An 18,522-nucleotide genomic window follows, 5' to 3' on the forward strand; every position below is an offset into this window, starting at 1 on the left:
TATATTTTGAAAATTCAACTGTCTTAAAAAAAATGGTCTTTTTGGCTTGTGAATTTTTCAAATAATGTCATTGTTATCCTACTTCTTGTTGTTTTTAAAAAGGATGGTAGTATATTTTTATTTTAGAAATCATCTCTTTTGATTACAAATTCCATTATTTTGTTGAAAATTTAATTATTTTTCCTGAAGTTGAATTTTGTTGTTGAAAATTAGTATTTCTCGGATAGAAAATGAATACTTTTTGTCTAAAACTTAATCTATTTTGGCAGGAAAGTCATCATCCTTAATAGAAATTTAATTTTTGTTTGCTGAAAAATAAACTGTTTTGTTGAAAGTTCTACTGTATTCTTAAAGCTTCATCTTTTTGCTTTGAAAATTTGAATAGTTGGTTTAAAATTGACTATTTCATTGCAAATTTGTATTTGCAAAGTAAACATTTTACTTTTTCGTTAGCCCTTTTGGATTGAAAATTCATTTTCTTGAAAACTCGCTTTTTTTGTTCGAAATACATTTTTTTCCTTACTGATTTTCTGAGTTGAGAATTTATCTTTTTGATCTAAAAGTCGACTTTCTTGGTAGAAAATGATCTTTCTTGTTGAAAATTCAACAATTTCATTGCCTTTTTTTACTTTCTTCACTGAAAAATGTTTTCTTTTTGAAAATCAAACTGTTTTCATCAAAATCCATCACTCTTTTCGCAGAAAATATTTTTTGGTTAAAAATTTTAATATTCAGTTAAAAATGTTTCATTTGAAAGAATTTATTTTGCTATTATTTTATTATTTCCATAAAAAATCACCCTATTTCATCTATTTTGAGCTCTGAAGTCTGAAAACACCATTCATGTTTTAGAAGAAAATAATCTTTCCCACCAATTTTTTCTTATTAGTAATCATTGATTATTAGATAATCCAAGTTCTATTGGCAATTTACGAGGAAATAGTGAAATCATCGAAGGAAGAAGCACGCGATCAGTCTTCCAGGAACTCAAGCGTGATTTGCATGTCTCAGAATATCTTAAAAACAATCTCTTAACTGCAAACCGAGAAGGAAGATTAATTTGAATATTTGATTAGAAAAGTTTAAAACTTCTTGATATGTAAAATTTCTCAGGTTGATCAAACAGCTTAATCTTTCTCCGTCTCTAGAAACTCACGATTCAATCTCGGTTCTCACTTCCTCTCCCACTCGTTGCCTTTTTTTTTATCTTTTTTTTTTGGATCCGGTACCATTCCTAACTTCTCACATAAAACTGCACTTATTCTCTTATCGTGATCTTCTTTCTGATTTTTTTTATCCTATCCTGGGAGTGTTTCATTCACAGACAGACGAGGCAAGTCGCGACTGTTGAGTTGCGTTCACTCTCTGTGAATCGCGAGCACGCGATCTTCATGATGCGTGTCCAATTGACCATTGGCACCACTGCACCACTATGATGAACTCCAGGAAGTCTCTTAAGCCTAATTCGCGACAAGCCACCCGAGACTCGCAGAAGGTCTACAATTAGACACGATGATAGTACACCACAGTGATTTTAACGCCAGCAAATAACATTTGAAAGTCGTCCAAGAAGCTGCTGCGTTCAAATTCTTGAAACCGCAGGAGTGAATTTCATCCATCTTATTAGCGACAATGTGTTCACCAATTTTGAGAGTAAACTACCAGCTATTAACCGACAGCTGTTGCATGCGACTATAATGTTGCAAAAGGAAAATATGAACAGGTGACAACTGGTCATCAGAAGTCTTATGGTTTTATGGAGAAAACTTGTTCGTTTCTCATTTAAGTGCTACTTGCTAAGTGCACTTATACTGATAAAATATATGAGCGAATCGTGTGATATAGTTTGAGAAACAGAGCAAAGGAACAATTAGCTCATGATAATTTCGAACCAGTTTAATGTTCCCTGAGCTTGTAGTTATTTGAGTATCCCTATAAATTTCTTCAGAAGACATGAATGATCATCTGTGTTATCGAGACACTATATTCTCCAAATTCTTCTTTTCGGAATGTTTGTTTTAGGGAACAACTTGCTCTAATTTACAAGATACATTTTCTTTCAAATCTTTTGAAGTCTTTTGAAGTGTTTTGAAACCTTTCGGAACCTTGCCCATATTCAAAATGCATGCGGTCAACTCTTTGGACAAATGGCAATCAAGCAAAAGTGTAATGCGGAAAATATAAACAATGAGGCATTATTATAAAACAAATCAAATCACTTGTCCTCTCCAATTTATCATAGTGCTCTGTAGTTCTAGAGTCACGATATTGTGAAAAAGAAGAAATCTTAATAGTGATATATTTGATCGAAGATCGTGAGTAGGTTTTTGATCATTAAGCTTATCTGAGCGGAAGCCCAAAAGGAAGGACTGCATGTTAAATTTACACTGGTTCTGAGTACCGAAGGGTAAGTCAGATCAAATTTAGCGAGGCGTTTGTCGTACGTTTATTTTCGTTATATTGGTAGTCGTCGAAAACCATTGCAGGAGAAGTCGAGCCCGGACCGCCACTCATTATTTATCGAGGGATCCTCGTACCAGTATCACGTGGGACGACGTACGCACTGCCTCACTGGACATGCATAATTTATCGCACACCTTTTTGCAGATGGCAAATGTAGTACCGGCTGTAAAAGACACATTCGTTCCACAACATCATGGAAGATGCCATTTTTTATGCTAACGCTTGCCGACAAGATTAAAAAGTATTTCTCTAAATGACAAAAAAACCAAGGAAAATCATAATAAGATGTGCAATTTAATCTAAATCTGATGATCTTCAATCTGACTTTGGTGTCACATCATTTTTATTTTTTATCTTTTAGTTTCTTTGCTCAAGATTCTGAAGGATCATAATCGAGCAATGAATCTTTCTGAGATCCGGATAACAGTCCGCGGATTCTGTGATAGCAAGAAGCAGAACACCTTAAATCAACGCCTCGCAAAGGAAAGACCGAGTGGTAATTGAGCCATAACCCTCGGTTGGTGAACACACAAATATTTCAGCGCCCGGGAGCTCTCTCGTAATTTAACGCTCATAATTAAGTTGCGTCGCAGAGTCAACTCTCTGGAACCTTATACCTTCTATAATATACGGATGCATATATTTTTTAATTCAATTTTTATCTTATGGGGGGCCTTCATTTCGTCTATTTTGCTCATTACTACTCTGGCGTCTTCCATCATAGTGAACGATTTATGTAATCACTCCACGCCATGTGCACTATATTAAGAGAATATTTCCTTGTTTTCTCCATTTGTTCATTTAGAAGAATAATTTTAGATATGAACTATTGATGCAGCAAATAGAATGCATTTTGGAATAAGGGATCCTGGTGAGTTTTTGAAGAAATGAAGCTGATGAAAAAGAAGATTCTAAAAAAAAGAGAGAGAAAGGATGAGATGATCAGGTAATATAATACCCTGAAAGGCTTGATCCCCTCGGACATGTATCATCGGTAGCGACTCTGTTGTCGCAGTATTTCTTAGACCTTTTCCCCATAGTCACAAGTTGCTTTGGTGCATGTTTTCTTTTGCCGTCATGGCTGGCTTATCAGGAAGAAGCAAAAGAGCCTCCGAAGAACTTGCTGGAAGCTTCCACTCCATTTCAATTGCAATAGTGGAATACGAGTTCTAATTAAAAAAAAAGAAAAAGATTATCTCCAGCTGCTTCCGATAGAGTCCAAATATTCAGAACTAAAAGCTTCTGCAATCAAGTTACATGATGAGACTATTACCATCATGTTTGACACAATCTGATAGACTGTGATCTGATATTTGTGTATCTGATGTTGAAATATCAGATATGCAAATCCGATATGAACTCTCAGATGTATATTTGTTCGAACAAAAAGACTCGCTGGACGAAAGGGAATGAATGAAGTGAGTCAAAATAGGGCAGTTGTACTCGATCATCGGTGAGCTCCTCGGCAAGGGAGCTTAAGTTATTATGGGTACGCATGCGTGAAGTATGATTTATGTTAAAGTGGTGGAATATAGATAGATACCTTCAGCGAGACTCGGTGTGGTGACCGCCATGGTATCGCGATATAGTAGATCTCGTGAGATAGTAAACGATCGTATTTGTATCGCGACACCTGCACGCGATACTCCATGCATCATTGGGCTTAATGGACGACAAGAAGGAATAGTCATGATAGCAGCCGACCGTGATCCTCGCACCACTATCAGATTCATCCGACAATGGCGCCCCGCTAAGAGTTGCACTGCGTTTATTACGAGTTTTACTGACCGAGCTCAAGGTCATCGGGATTAAAAATTAAAAGTCCCGCCAACATCTTCGATATTTCATCCTTTCTCGCCAATAGGATGATTTACGTGCCGGGATCGAGTTTGTGAATGGTTTAACTTCGGCTGACAAATAGGTGTAGAGTGTACTGTAGAACGTTGGTGGTTTCTGTTAGGTTTAAATGTTCCATATGGTGGATAAATGACACCTGTAAAAATTTCGAATAAAATAGGGTTTTTTCTTGCAAGGCTTGGTCGAATTTCATTTTCAGAGATGCGTTTTTATGTTTCTAAGCATGAGACTTGGTTGGTAAGAGGATTCGGCGTATCACGGCAGGGGTCCTTTCAGGGTTCTGCGAGGTTATGCCGCGTCGTATGTCCACCAGGAATCGCGGGTGTCACCACATAAACCATTTCTACGAAAGTATCAGGTTACGGAGCTGCTAAGCCCCTCGTGTCGTACCTACTCCTCTGATATAAATATACATACTAACGAATAGGTACACGCCTTCTCAAACCATCAAGAATGATGGATGCTGTGAAGCATTTGGAAGAATCTTTTTCATCTGAAGAATTTCATCAAGCTTCGTGAGAAAATGCAGAGTTCTCTAAGTCTAAAAAAACGTATCAATTTGCTGTCGTGTTTTAAAAATGTTGCAAATCAAAACTACACTCAATTAGGTGTACTTTTGAGGATCAGCGTTTAAGAGTGAGATTTTGATTTAACAACCTGGTAGCAGGAAATTAGGAAAATTCAGTAGAGAAGTTCGATGATGTACTGCAAATCCTTGAAGATCTTTCATATATATATATATATATATATATATTAAAAAAAAAGAGTTTTTTTGCGTTCACGCGCATACGTTTTATTTTATGAATAATGTAGCGAGCGGGCTACTGCAGTCGCCATTGAACTGAGGATACTGCTACGCGTGGGACGCTACGTGACTGCTGCCGGCTCCTTGCATTAATCTAGATCATAGCATTATATTACATACCCTGATCTTCTTGTTGGCATTCCGTTACCTTAGCGCCCTCAACGTTTTTCTCAAGTAGATGTATGTACTACTATCACGTAATAATTGCTCTCACGTACTTTCAGTATTCCTCAAGATATCTATCTTATCTTTTCGCAAATCAATGTGCATCATATTCTCATTTTATTTAAAACTAACAATAAGCAATGAACAGTTAGTACACAATTACATATAGTGTTATTTTTTAAATTATTTATTTTTTTACTTATATCCACGGATTTCGTTTCAGTGGTTACGAAAATGATGAATTTGGATTTGTATGAGGAAAAATTTACAATAATAAAAAAGCCGTATAACCTGCCAGTTTTAGTTGAAATACTTTGCCGAGTAACGAACGTAATCTTCTTTATAAACTAGAAAATGAAGTTCAAAGTAAAATAAAAAAATTCGGGCATTTTTAGAATGGCGGATCCATAAGGGATGAAAAAATTGTATTTTCTGCAGTTATTAAAAGAAGAGTAGTTCATTTTAAAAGAAATTAGAAAATAGGCCGTTGCGGCTAAAATTTTGAAAAAATCCAAGATCGTGGCTGTCAATGGTATACGTTATAATTCACTATTTCTAAATTTTAATTTCTGTCATATAGGATTTTTTCAATAGTTTTTAAATCTATCAAAGATTAATATATTGTTTTTGAAAGCAAACTTATTTATTTTACTAAATTTGACAAGTTTCCGTTAAAAATCGAGAAATAATTCGTCTTAAATTATTTAATCGTCTGACCGAATCTACTTCAAATCATATAGGTTTTACACTGGAAATCGCACAATTTTTTCGCGCACAAAATATGTTGTTTTTTTTTTTATCGAAAATTAAACGATACGTATTTATGCGATTAAAAAAAAAATCTTCACTAAATTATGTGTTTGTGAATTTTTGTCTTCGTTTACAAAAACCGCAATTTTTGTCTTTGAAGTTATAACTTTTGACTTAATTAAGTTATTTAAGATTTATTTCCACATTCTAATAGAGAGAATATTATGAAAGAAAATTCTTTAGATCACAAAAATGGCTTAGCGCGCATAAAACTTAAAAAAAATTTTTTTATATAAAAAAACATTTGTAAAAAATATTTTTTTAAATAAAATAGATGGGCTTTTCCCATTTTCAGAAAAATTGCCCATATGTTTTTTGTCCTTCAATTTGTTCAAAAACTTCTATATATAAATAAACAATTGCAATTAGAAAATGCGTGTTCAGTTTTTTTCTATCATTTTGTCATAGCTTAATGCGTCTATGCAAATTTAGATTCACAAGAATGAGTAAAAGTTGAAGAATAAATTTAAATGCCAAAGGACAAGTTTTCCTGATTTTGAAACTGTGCAGAGAAAAGCAATTTATAATATAGTCGATAACAGATTTTTACAGTTAAAAGGATTAGCTGCTCTGCTGCAACTGCTCTTTTCCGACAGAAGTATTGAATTTTTCATTTTTTTTCGGAAATGGTACAAGCTATCATAAATGAGCAAAGAAATTTTCTGTAGAACTTTTTTAACTGTGCAAACTATTTTTAAAACATTTTTTCATTTCTATTGTAAGCAAGAAAAATATGAAAATTCGATACAATAAAAAAAAATTTACGTGGCCACAAAAGTTATTTAGATCACATAAAACTCACAAGATATTTTGGAACAATTTCATTCTTCACCAATTGCAAAAATAAGTATCGCATAATTTTCACTAAGAAACAAAATATTTTTTCCCCGAGAGATTCTGCAACTTCAAGTGTAAAACTTGCCTGATTTGAAATGGATTCCGTCATCCGAAATACGGAATTTTTTCAAACTTTTGAATTTTGAATATCAGAAATTGCTTTGCAGTCATTAACAAGATTTTTTAACAGTTTTGGGTCTGCCATTTTGAAATTTTTGGTATGCCACACACCATTTTTTGAGTTTGAAGTAAGTATACAGTCCTCGATGGACAACATTTTTCGACGAAAACAGAGAAAGATATATGGATTTTTTATTTTTGCTTATGTTTCCCCGTGTAAACCACATCATTTGAAGATGATCATTCCCTGATGATTTTGTAGTTTGAGAAGTGGTTTCGTCAATTGTTCCATCACCTTTGAAAATAAATCCCCTGTTTTTCCATGTTTGAAAGGCTTCTATTAAGAAATGCAGAAATCAATCATTTCTTTCCTAGATTTAGCCAGCTGATATCTTAAATATTATTAAATCATTTTTTCAAATTTGAACTTCCACCATATTGAGGTTTTGCACAGTTTATAATTTGTACGTCAGAATTTTCTTTCTTATCACTATCAAGATTTTTTCTGTGAAACTGCTTGAATTTTTATATTCTGCAGCTACTTTATTGACTGGCAGAACCAATGTGCATGTTGGTGTTAAGATTCATATTATGTACAAGCAATTTAAAAAAATGCAAAACTGGGTTAGACTAAAGTTTGAAAAGTGGTGATTTTATGAACCGTGTAGTAAAAATCGCAACATTTATAGCAGAGGCCAAGTTGCAACTCTTGTCATTAACGATTGAAAAGAGGAAAGTATATGCAGCCGAGTGGTACCACCGGGTGTCCCGGTTCGGCTGCCGTTGCTGACTAATGCGACGAGAGCACGGCATCGTAAAATGCATTTGGTGTCTGTATCGAGGACACCGGCAAAAGTACATCTCTCTTGGAACGAATATCAATGCGAATCTACGATTGGTGCATCCAGTTCAATAAACGAGTTTCATGCTTCTCACGTCTCACATGCGTGGTACATATGAACTTACAATTCAAATATACTTCGACAGTAGCATTCAGACTATCCAATAAAACGAAACATATAACTTGTTCGATTGCCCTCTCCGCCATAATTTATCCCACAAAAGAAACTTGTTTTTGCTTACAAATTGAAAAATAGATACAGCGTTTCTTCTCCTTTATAAGAATTATCGCTTAATTTTACTTTCAGATTTCTTACCGTCTCTAAATTACATTCACAGTTTAAAAATGCGTAAATAGTATAAGGTCGTTGAAAAGTCGTCGCTACTTGGTTTACCGCATTTCAAAAAGCAGAAAAAAAAAGGCTGAAAGGAAAGAAACCACGTGCTCGAGCGAGTGTGCGAACGCACGGCAAGTGGTCCAGTGTCGCATAAAAGATTTCCGACTCTTTGTGGAGGCAGTGTTTAGGCTGCGTGCTAGTATATGGGCTTTTCTCGCACGGCTTATAATACACATTGTATAATAATGTAACGCATATGGCGCATCTTGTAAAACTCTGCGGGTCGTCTGGCGCGAACCGTCGCGTTGCAAACCGTGAATGAGGTTACTCCCGGTTGCGAGCTCATTCATCGGTTTGGGAAAGAGAGAGGGAGAGAGAAAAAAAAGGGAGCGGGACACGGATGTAGGAAGAAACGGCCGATTCTCGTTTGGCAGATTCTTATAGTTATAGTTTTACCCCTGGTTACCCTCGGCCAGCTAGACCAGTCGATTGCACAACACGGTTCGACAGATCCGATTAGGCGAAAAATATGCGGTCCTTCCTGCTGAGTGTTGGCTCACACACTCAAATAGGATCAGCCAATGACAATGTGTTTCGAGTCAAGAGACCCCGTCAAAAGATCCGACAATTCTAATCCCTTAGATTAGCTTTGAACCTCTCGACACTTCCTTTCGAGATGTATTTGCTATAAATAGTTTTGATCTCTAATCTCGAGAAAATGGTAGATTCTGGAAATTTATTAGAATTTCGGGAGTTAGTAAGAGATTTAGATGATTAGAATTTTCTTTAAGAAGTTTGCGACCAGCCACGGTGTCTTTGAAAGTGTCTGGTCGATTACAGAAACAGGCTTGATGAGAACCATTTAAGATATGATCTGAGATATTTATTAGAGGATTAGTGTTTTAAAGCAAAAGAATGGTAATCAGATAATGAAACTTTGTCTAGCTGCTGCCAAGGCTATAAACTACTGACCCGAGTCAAGTATCTTGAGAACACCCTGGCCATTGTCTGACGAGAGACATCTTGATCTCCTCACAGCAGGAGGCCCAGTCGGAATGACTCCTCTGAGTCTCGAAGAATTTTCAACAGGAGTGACATTAGTGGTAGCATTATCTAATGACAGATGACTGTATTTTCACTTCTGTAAATTCAGTGTCATGATATAGATTGAAAATAATTCCAATACTTAAATACATTATAAAAGGACTGGATAAACCTTGAAATGGAGACATTTCGAACACTTTAAAGTAAACGATAACCGAGTTTCATTTGCTGCATTAGCAAAAGCACGTTTTTCCAGACCATCAGGTCGTTATAAGATCGGGCATGTCTCTATCTAGTTCCTCGGTACGACTCGGGAATCGTATATATTTGGAGGTTGAGATAGGTAGGCAGGTTGGCTGGTAGGTAGCTGAGAAAGATATCGGACAGATAGCCGGCCGGCGTTGGTAATGGAGACTGTAGGGTGCCGCTAATGCAGTAGCGATGTCATGCTGCCTGCCTCACTACATTCTCCCCCCTTTTTTTATCACCATATCGCAAACGTACTTAGACTTTTTCAGACGGATTTCTATCAAATCCGAGAAACGAAAGATTCAAAATACAATTAATAATAACCATCTCCATTAATTTTTCTGTTTCAGAATGTTCGGCAGTATGAAGAGGTGTGCAAGATGTCAAGCAGCGATACTTGCTTCCGAATTGGTGATGAGGGCCCGTGAATTGGTCTTCCATGTGAGATGTTTTTCTTGTGCGGCTTGTGGAGTGCCCTTGACAAAAGGGGACCATTTTGGGATGAGGGACGGAGCTGTTTTGTGCCGACTTCATTACGAAATGGGAGCAGAAATGCATCCTTCGCAGAGTCCACCCGTTCCTGTTTATCCCCCGGGACCACACTATCCGGGTCAACCTTTCCCCTCCCCGGAATTCTTGCACCATCATCCTCACGGACCCCATGGTCCCCATCCACATCACACCATGCATCCCCATCAGCATTCTCACGCGAGTCCCGTTCCTCTCCAACCGACGACACCAACCGGCCCTGATGGCGGATCACCCCCCAAGGTGCCCTCCTATTTCAACGGATCGGGTACCAACGTGCCACCACCGAGGCAAAAGGGTAGACCGAGAAAACGGAAACCCAAGGACCTTGAGGCGATGACTGCTAGTCTAGGTGAGTCCGACAGTCTTTTATCATCAGCACTAATAGGTTAATGATAGTTATGTAATAAAAACAATAATTGGATCCTGGGCAGAGGTTCCCTCAGGAAACAATTTCAGTGATTGTGGGAAATTCTTTGTAAGAACTTGCTAGTGATTCTGGTCATTATCAGACTTCATCACCGTTGGGCTACATGCAAACCGTTCTATATAGTGGTACACCAATGAAGGAGAGATTAAATACTGTGATGGTGAAACTGGCGAGGTTTCCGAAATCGGATTTCGAACGAGGGGGCAACCATTGTTTCCCACGGTTGGTCAACATGGAGTTTTTGGCCCGTGACTCTGCCCACGCGCAACAGGAACGCTTTGTTGGATCGGATTCGTGAATTTATGTCGTTGCGACAAATTTTATCGAGGTTCGGTGGCAAACGCTGCTCGCCCACGCATCCATAAATCACCTCGGATCGGATTCGAATCTGGTCCACGATGTAGCATTAAGGTGCATTCATAGGACATGGGAGGATAATCCTGATCGAGAGGGTTGATAGCCGACAAATTTACAAATGTCTTAGAGTCGGAATAAAGGTTCCCAAAATCACTGGTTATAAAAGGTTGCTATCTTCATAGGAGAGTTTATTAAAAATAAAAAATAGTTTCTACTTTGGGATCACTTTAAAATTGAACTTGTTAAAGAAATGATAATGTTAAATCTCGCTTATCTTGAGAAAATGGCCTCGACTGACAATAATTTAAATTCATCCTCTGTTGATCGCTCGATAAGAGACGTGTTTCGAAACTACGCGAACGTAGGATTCTTTGGTTACAAGGAGTCCTGTGTTCGAAGTGTGATTGTCATCGCAAACTTTACACCAGTTTCGAGTACCTGCAAAGCACTAGATTTCAGAAGTAAATCTTCTTTCAACAACATATGCCCTGAAGTCTTTTATATATCTTAACATCAACAACGTAGAAATCTAGAGCCATAAAACGAGGCACAGTTAGCAGACATGACTTTAGAATTTACTACTTAACTTCCAACTTGAATTCAGTCAAATCATAATAAAATCCGGACAAGTGGGAAATATATTCTTGAAACAAATAAGATAGGTGATGATAATCCAATCTTCAAGGATGCAACTGGACAAGGAAAACCGTGAAAGTTTGTTTTCACATTCCTTTAAGTAGCTCAAATTTGAATTGAATTTTAAAGTGCTTAATTAGTTAATTCCGAATGTTGGTTCTTTAAAAAAAAATGTTCCTATTATCATAAAATGTTAAGTAAAAATTCTACAAGCCACTCCATTTTTTTCTTTAGTTGGTTGTTGGTTTCATGATGCTTTCTAATCGATTTTTTTTTTCATACTTACAACAACTGAAATCTACAAGACAGTCCAATTTTTTCCGTCAGTTTTCTAAATAAAAATTATTCCTGAGTTTTGCTGACAGGTGTCTGTAGTCGATAATCATGATAATGTGAAGTCATGTGAAGTCACGTGAAGATTCCTGGTTTAAAGTAGACGAGTCGCGACTCTAGACGCTGTTCGATGCGTATCACGGCTCATTAACTCCTCTGGTGCAAATGAGAGGGGTTATAGTGTATATGCGAAAGACCAAGAGCTACATAACCAATTACAACTTTATGCAGCAAATAGTTTGTAAACACGATATCCGCTCCCTGTAAATGCGTCACTACTTCCATTTCCTTCTGGTTACCCGATTGCAAATCAATTATCGTTACCTCTTTGACCGTCAAACCCGTGGGTACTACAGAAATATTAATAGATACCAGTGTACTTTTATATTTCATTTCTGAACTTATCTATTCAGATCATTACATTCTCCAACTAGAAAAATCCATATTCGATTTTAAGAATTTTACATCAGAAGCTTTGCAAAAATGGGTAGTTTGGGCTCTGTAAGATCAGTATAAAGTTGATTTCATCTTCAATTTTAGTATCATTACTCCTTTTGACCAAGAAAGTAAGATAGCGTCCAATTAACGAAACGTAGACATCGTTTGATAAATTGAGGTAAACATTCATGCCTCAATTAAAATAAATTATAATTCTATTCATAGGGAACCTTCCCTTTCTTTATTTTTTCTTCAACTTCCTCATCAGGGATTATTTCTAGGAGAACTAGCGATCTAGTTTTGCATTTTTTCAAATCCCTGTATAACTAGATCCTGAAAGCAAATGTCTGAAAGAAACTTGAGCAGAAATTTTAATTTGCAATTTTGTTATCTTCTTGCAGACCTTAATTCCGAATACATAGACATGCCTTTTGGAAGGGGTGGTCCCGGAACTCCAGGAATGCCAGGCTCAAATAGTAGAACGAAGCGAATGAGGACGAGTTTCAAGCATCATCAGCTGAGGACGATGAAAAGCTACTTTGCAATCAACCACAATCCTGATGCAAAGGACCTCAAACAACTTTCCCAGAAAACTGGCTTGCCAAAGAGGGTACTGCAGGTGAGTTATCTTTTCTTTCTTTAATAAATCTTGAAGTATCAGCATTGAATTTGATGAAATTAGATTGCTCATGAAGATGGAACTTTCATAAAGTAAATTTCTATCATTGTAAAGCTAATCTATATTAGGGGTTTGAATGGTGAGAATTTAGGAGTATATTTTGGTATTTCACAGACTTTGCACTCTTTTCCCGATTTCCCTCTTATCCCATTTTTTAAGGAATTCCTCTTTTGCTCCCTTTTTTCTAGAAAATTTCCCCTTCTCTTGTTTCTTTTTCGATTAAGTGTGAATTGAATTATTAGAACTTGTTAATAAAGTCACCATATTTCTCACTGTAAGTTAATTATTTTTAATTGAAAAGTTTACTATTATATTTTATATATTTAGTTCTTTTTGATTAGAAACTCTACTGTTTGATTTAAAATTACTTTTCAAGCTATTTTCTTGAACATTTGTGTTTTGCTCGTTCGAAAATAGTTTTTCTAAGTGAAAATATAACTTATATATATTTTTTTAATATCTAGTTTTTAGTTTAAAATTCATGCTTTTTTTGTTTATTTTTATATTTTGTCTCTTCTTGGTAGAAAATTAATTTTTCTGATTAAAAGTTAAACTAACGTATTGAAAGTTACGGAACTTTTTTAAAAATTTATCTTATTAGTTGAAGTAACAGATATTTAGTTAAAAACTTAACTATTTCATCGAAAATTCGTCTTTTATTTGTTCAAAAATAGATTTTTTCAACTAAAAATATAACTTTTCTATTTTTTTATCGTTATTAGTTGACACTTTATGTATTTTGTTAAAAAGTCGTCTTTTTTGATAAAAAATTAATTGTTTGGTTTGAAAATTAAACTATCGATTGAAAGCCAAACTGTTTTGTTGAAAATTCATGTTATTAATTGAAAACTCAGATCTTTGGTTGTAAATTGAACTGTTCCGTTAAAAATACGTTTTTTAAACAGGAAATCAATATACTAAAATGAAAATTGAACTATACCATTTTAGTTTGAAAATGTATCGCTTTAAGTTCAAAATTTTATGCATTTTCTTATAAATTCTTCTTTTGTTAATACACAACTAATTTTCCTGGTTGAAAATCCAATTAATTTATTCGTAGTTGAATACTTATATCGTTGGTTGTAAATTGAATTATTTCGTTAAAAATTCTTCTTTTGGCCAAAAATCAATTTTTTCATACGGAAATTTAATTATTCTCTTTTAGTTTGAAAATCTATCGGTTTCAGTTCAACATTCAACTGCTTTGTTTTTTAGTTAAGAAATTCAACTGTTTCGTTAAAATTCCTTTTTTTTATTGAAAATTTATTTTTTAAACTATTTTGTTCGAAATTCTTTTGTTGTTGTTATAAATTCGTTTTCTTTTGTTCAAAAATAATTTCTTAAGTGAAAATGTAACTATTTTGTTATTGTGTAAAAATTGATTGTTTTTGGTTGAAAATTCAACAATTTGTTAAAAATTTGTTTTCCCTTTTGGCCAAAAATCAGGGTAAAAATTAGATTTTTATTTAAAAATTTTAATATTTTCTCTTTGTGTTTTAAAATTTATCTTTTTTATTTGAAAATGAAATTATTTTTTGCGAAAGTTAAGTATTATGTTGAAAATTTAACTATTTTGTTGAAAATTCGCCCTTTTCGATATAAAATTCAACTGTTTTCTTCAAAATTCGTGTTTTAATATCAACAATTCCACTATTTCATTAAAAGTGCAAGGGTTCTTTCCTTTAAATTTAATCTTTTTTGTTTAAAAATGTGATTAATCGTTGAAAATTCATCTTTGCAGGTTCAAAATTGATCCTTTTTGATGGAAGGTTTTCATAGAATTTTAAATGCAGTTTTTTTCTTGATAATAATTTTCTGGTCGTAAATTCAGTTTTTTTATTGAAAATTCGCCTGTGACTGCTTTTGCTTAAGGTTTAATCTTTTTGTTTGAAAATTCGATAATTATGTTAAAAATTCATTCATTAAATCTATTATAATTTTGGAAAATTGGCCTTTTTTGTTTGAAAGTTTAACTTTGTGGTTGCAAATTGAACTGAATTAAAATTTTTTTTTATTGGTTGATAATTAATCTTTTCGGATATAAAAGTTGACTTTTTACTAAAAAATTAGACTTTTAGTTTAAAAAGTAAATTCCTTTTTACAAAATTCATTTTTTTTTGTAGAAAATGAATTGTTTTTTAATAAATATTGTGTTAAATATGCAATATATTTGGGACTTTAAATCTTGAGCGTTTTATACTGGATTCAAATATAGTTGGTACCTAATACAATTATCTTATTTAAAAAAATGTATTTACTATTACAATATTTCCCTACTATTGTGAAAAATCTCCCTATTTTTCTTTTTTTGAACTCATTTTGAGCTACGAAATCTCATTTCAGCTGCCATCAGGTATCCCTGAATCGAGCGATACATTTTGCTATAGAACTCGCTTAGGCATGACTTATTAACTATTCCGCGGCTTAGATCTTAGCACAGTTGTAATTTATATCGCAAAATACAATTTACGAGCCGGATCTTGCTGAGTAGGAGACTCAATTATAAAACTCGAACCAGCGGAACCAGAAATTAATTTAGAGTTATATGAGCATCGTGGCACGATAAGTAGATAATAAGAACATTCAAGACAATGTTTAAATTAAATGATGATAATAGTTTTCAGGATTGATAATTTTCTGCTTTTTCATTCATAATTTGCGATTCAATTATAATTCGTTTTTTTAGTGAGATCATAAATTAATTTATTGCTACTTATCTGATAGAATTACGATTCATTATTCATGCATAAAATATGTTGACTTAAAAATACATGGTGATAATTATTGACGATTCAATTAATTTAGAGAAGCAATTTCGATTTTTTCTTTTATCATGGTGCTCGCAGATCAGGAAAAAGACAAGAATTTTGAAGAAAAAACAATTTTTAATTACTTTTTTAGTTAAAGTCACTATAGGCACTTTCTTTCAATAAATTGAGACCCATTTAAACACAATTGAACTCAGGTCTTTATTTTTCTGAATTGTCTTGAATTCTATTGAAATATTTTGAGATATTTTGAAATTAAAATTTTTTTGATAAATTTCAATCACTTGAAGGGATTTCAAAGGATTTAAAATAATTAAGATTATTTACAAATATTCTGAATAGTTTTTGATTGATTTGAATAATTTGGAAGTATTTAAAAGGAGGCGATATATTTTAGGGAATTTTAAAACATTTTCAAGAATTTTAAATATATTTCAACAATTGGCAGGAATTCGAGCGGATTAAAAATATTTTAAGGTATTTAAAAAAAATCTAATATTCAAAAAGTTTCAAAGGGTTTCCAATGATCTTAAATGATAAAAATATTTAAGTGGATTTTAAAAGAATCCAACAAATTTTTAATAGCGATTTCAATAATTTGAAGTTATTTCTAAGAATTTTAAAGATTTTATTGTATTTTAAAAAATATAAAGAAATTTGCAGGAGTTTTAAAAAGCTTCAAGGGACATCAAAAGATTTTAAAGTATTCTTAACATTTTTGCATATTTCAAAATATTCCAAGCAATTTCTTCATTGATGTCAAGAATTTAAAGAGATGCAGAGAATTGAAAGTATTCTAGGGTATTAAAAGTTTTAAAAAGCTTTCAGGGAATTCAAAAAATTCCAAAGGGATTTTAAAGGATTTAAAATATTTTAGGTCAGTTTAAAAGATTCGAAGAATTTTTGCAAAGATTTCAATAATTTGAAGTAATTTCAAATTGTTTTAAAGATTTTACATTATTTATAAAAATTCTAAGGATTTTGAAAGAGCTTCAAAAAGTTTTGAGGGATTTTAAAAGATTTTTAAAGGATTCTAAATATTATTGCGTATTTAAAAGATCCCAAAGAATTTTGGATTTATTCGAATAAATTGAAAGGATTAGAATGTTTTTAGGATATTTAAAAAAATTCCAAGTGATTTTCAAAGATTTTAGAAGAATTCCATGATTTCAAGCTCTCAAGGTCTTTCAATCATTTTTCCAGGGTTTCAGGAAATATCATAAAGTTTCGCAGGATTTTATAATATTTTAATTTTTCGAATTGCATATTTTTTCATAAAAACATATATTCTGAAACATATTTATTGCAATTTATTTCAAAATAAATAATAAATTCTTATCAATTTATCTTGAATTCTTAACTCGGTTTTTTGGTTTTTGTTCAATTCATCAGTCCTTAAAAAAAATAAACATATTTGTTGCAATTTATTTCAAAATAAACCATAAATTCGTATCAATTTATCCTGAATTTTTTTAACTAATTTTTTTGGTTTTTAATTCATCACTCTTTTTAAATTCAAAAGAATTTAAATTATTTATAATTCCCTTGAATGTTTCTAAACTCATTTCAAATTTACTGAATTCAGTGCATTTTCACTTTCTTTTTTTTTCTTTCAATTGATTTGCATTTTTTTAAATTTACCTTAAATTTTAATGAATTTTTATGGAATTCTTCTCAATTTTCTTAAATTCCTCTAGACTCACTTTAATTATACTGAAAACAATGTTATTTTTTCCAACTTATTTGTATTATTTTAAATTCAACATGTATTGAAGTCCTATGAACCAAATTCTTATGAATTCTTTTTAATTCTTTTTAATTAAAAAGAACATCAGTAACATTATTCTTTCACATAAGTAACTTTTTCACTTTTTTAAAAAGTAAATTGGGTTGAAAATAATAAATGATAAATCTGTAAATTTAAACTTGAAATTTTCCAATTCTATTTATAAAAGTTTCTTAATTAAAAATGTTACAAAATAAAAATATTGGTCTCCAAATATTAATGGTTCGGGAAAATGAAAAATGAGTCAGAGAAAAGTCAGAGAAAAGTCATTGACTGATGGATAAGCATCAGAGACTGCGTGCTACTTAATTGTTGTAATAAATCCAGTGGTTGCGTTTCACTTCAACGGAAATGAAAAAAAGAAAAGTCAGGAAGATAGAGCGCGTACGCAGTTGTTTTTTTCTTATGATTTTTTCTTTTGTCGAGTCAAGTCGATAAAAATATTCACGGGTGCGACCCCAAAGTATGTATATTCTTCTCCCAATTAGTGGCGCTCTGAACCGCGATACGGCTGTTGGGTTAAAAGCGCCGCGGCGCGATATTTCCGTCGACGCCGAGACTCTTCTCTTTCCTTATAGTTTGCAAGCTCCATCGTCAATCTGGCAGCAGTCAAATTTCCTACTACAGTGGCCTCAGAATCGTTCGCCGACGAGTAAGGTACACCTACGTGGAACCGAGACATAAATTACCACGCTGTTCTAGCTCATTCAGTTCTATTTATTTAGCATAGACTCTTTGTGATGCCTATCCGAAATTTGTCACTTCGATGTCAGGGGAAAACAACTCTGCCACAAAAAAACTGGGGTTCTGTTAGAATCAATTCTTGATTCCCATGGAACTGAGAGAAAAAGGAAACCTTCTTGCTGAAAAAGAACCCAAGGTGATGAATTTGTTCCAAAGGATGCTACAGTTGGACCTCTAAAGAAACCTAATTTTTATAAAGCACAGAAAAAACTGGGGTTATCATTAGAATCAATTCTTGGTTACTAAAGTCCTGAAAGACAAATAAACCCTTCTTGCTGAAAAGGAATCCAAGGTG

General features: G+C 33.4%; 1 protein-coding gene across 2 annotated transcripts in view; it reads left to right on the forward strand.

Moving 5' to 3' along the window:
- Positions 1 to 18,522, forward strand: part of LOC117167722 (protein apterous-like) — a 96,558-nt gene that overhangs the window by 68,685 nt on the left and 9,351 nt on the right. For both annotated transcript variants that reach the window (XM_033352868.1, XM_033352869.1), the window contains exons 4-5: positions 9,879 to 10,408; positions 12,652 to 12,869. In XM_033352868.1, coding sequence (XP_033208759.1) covers positions 9,879 to 10,408; positions 12,652 to 12,869 — 748 coding nt within the window. The remainder of the gene's footprint in view (positions 1 to 9,878; positions 10,409 to 12,651; positions 12,870 to 18,522) is intronic.

This window comes from Belonocnema kinseyi, chromosome 2, assembly GCF_010883055.1.
Source record: "Belonocnema kinseyi isolate 2016_QV_RU_SX_M_011 chromosome 2, B_treatae_v1, whole genome shotgun sequence".
NCBI lineage: Eukaryota > Metazoa > Arthropoda > Insecta > Hymenoptera > Cynipidae > Belonocnema > Belonocnema kinseyi.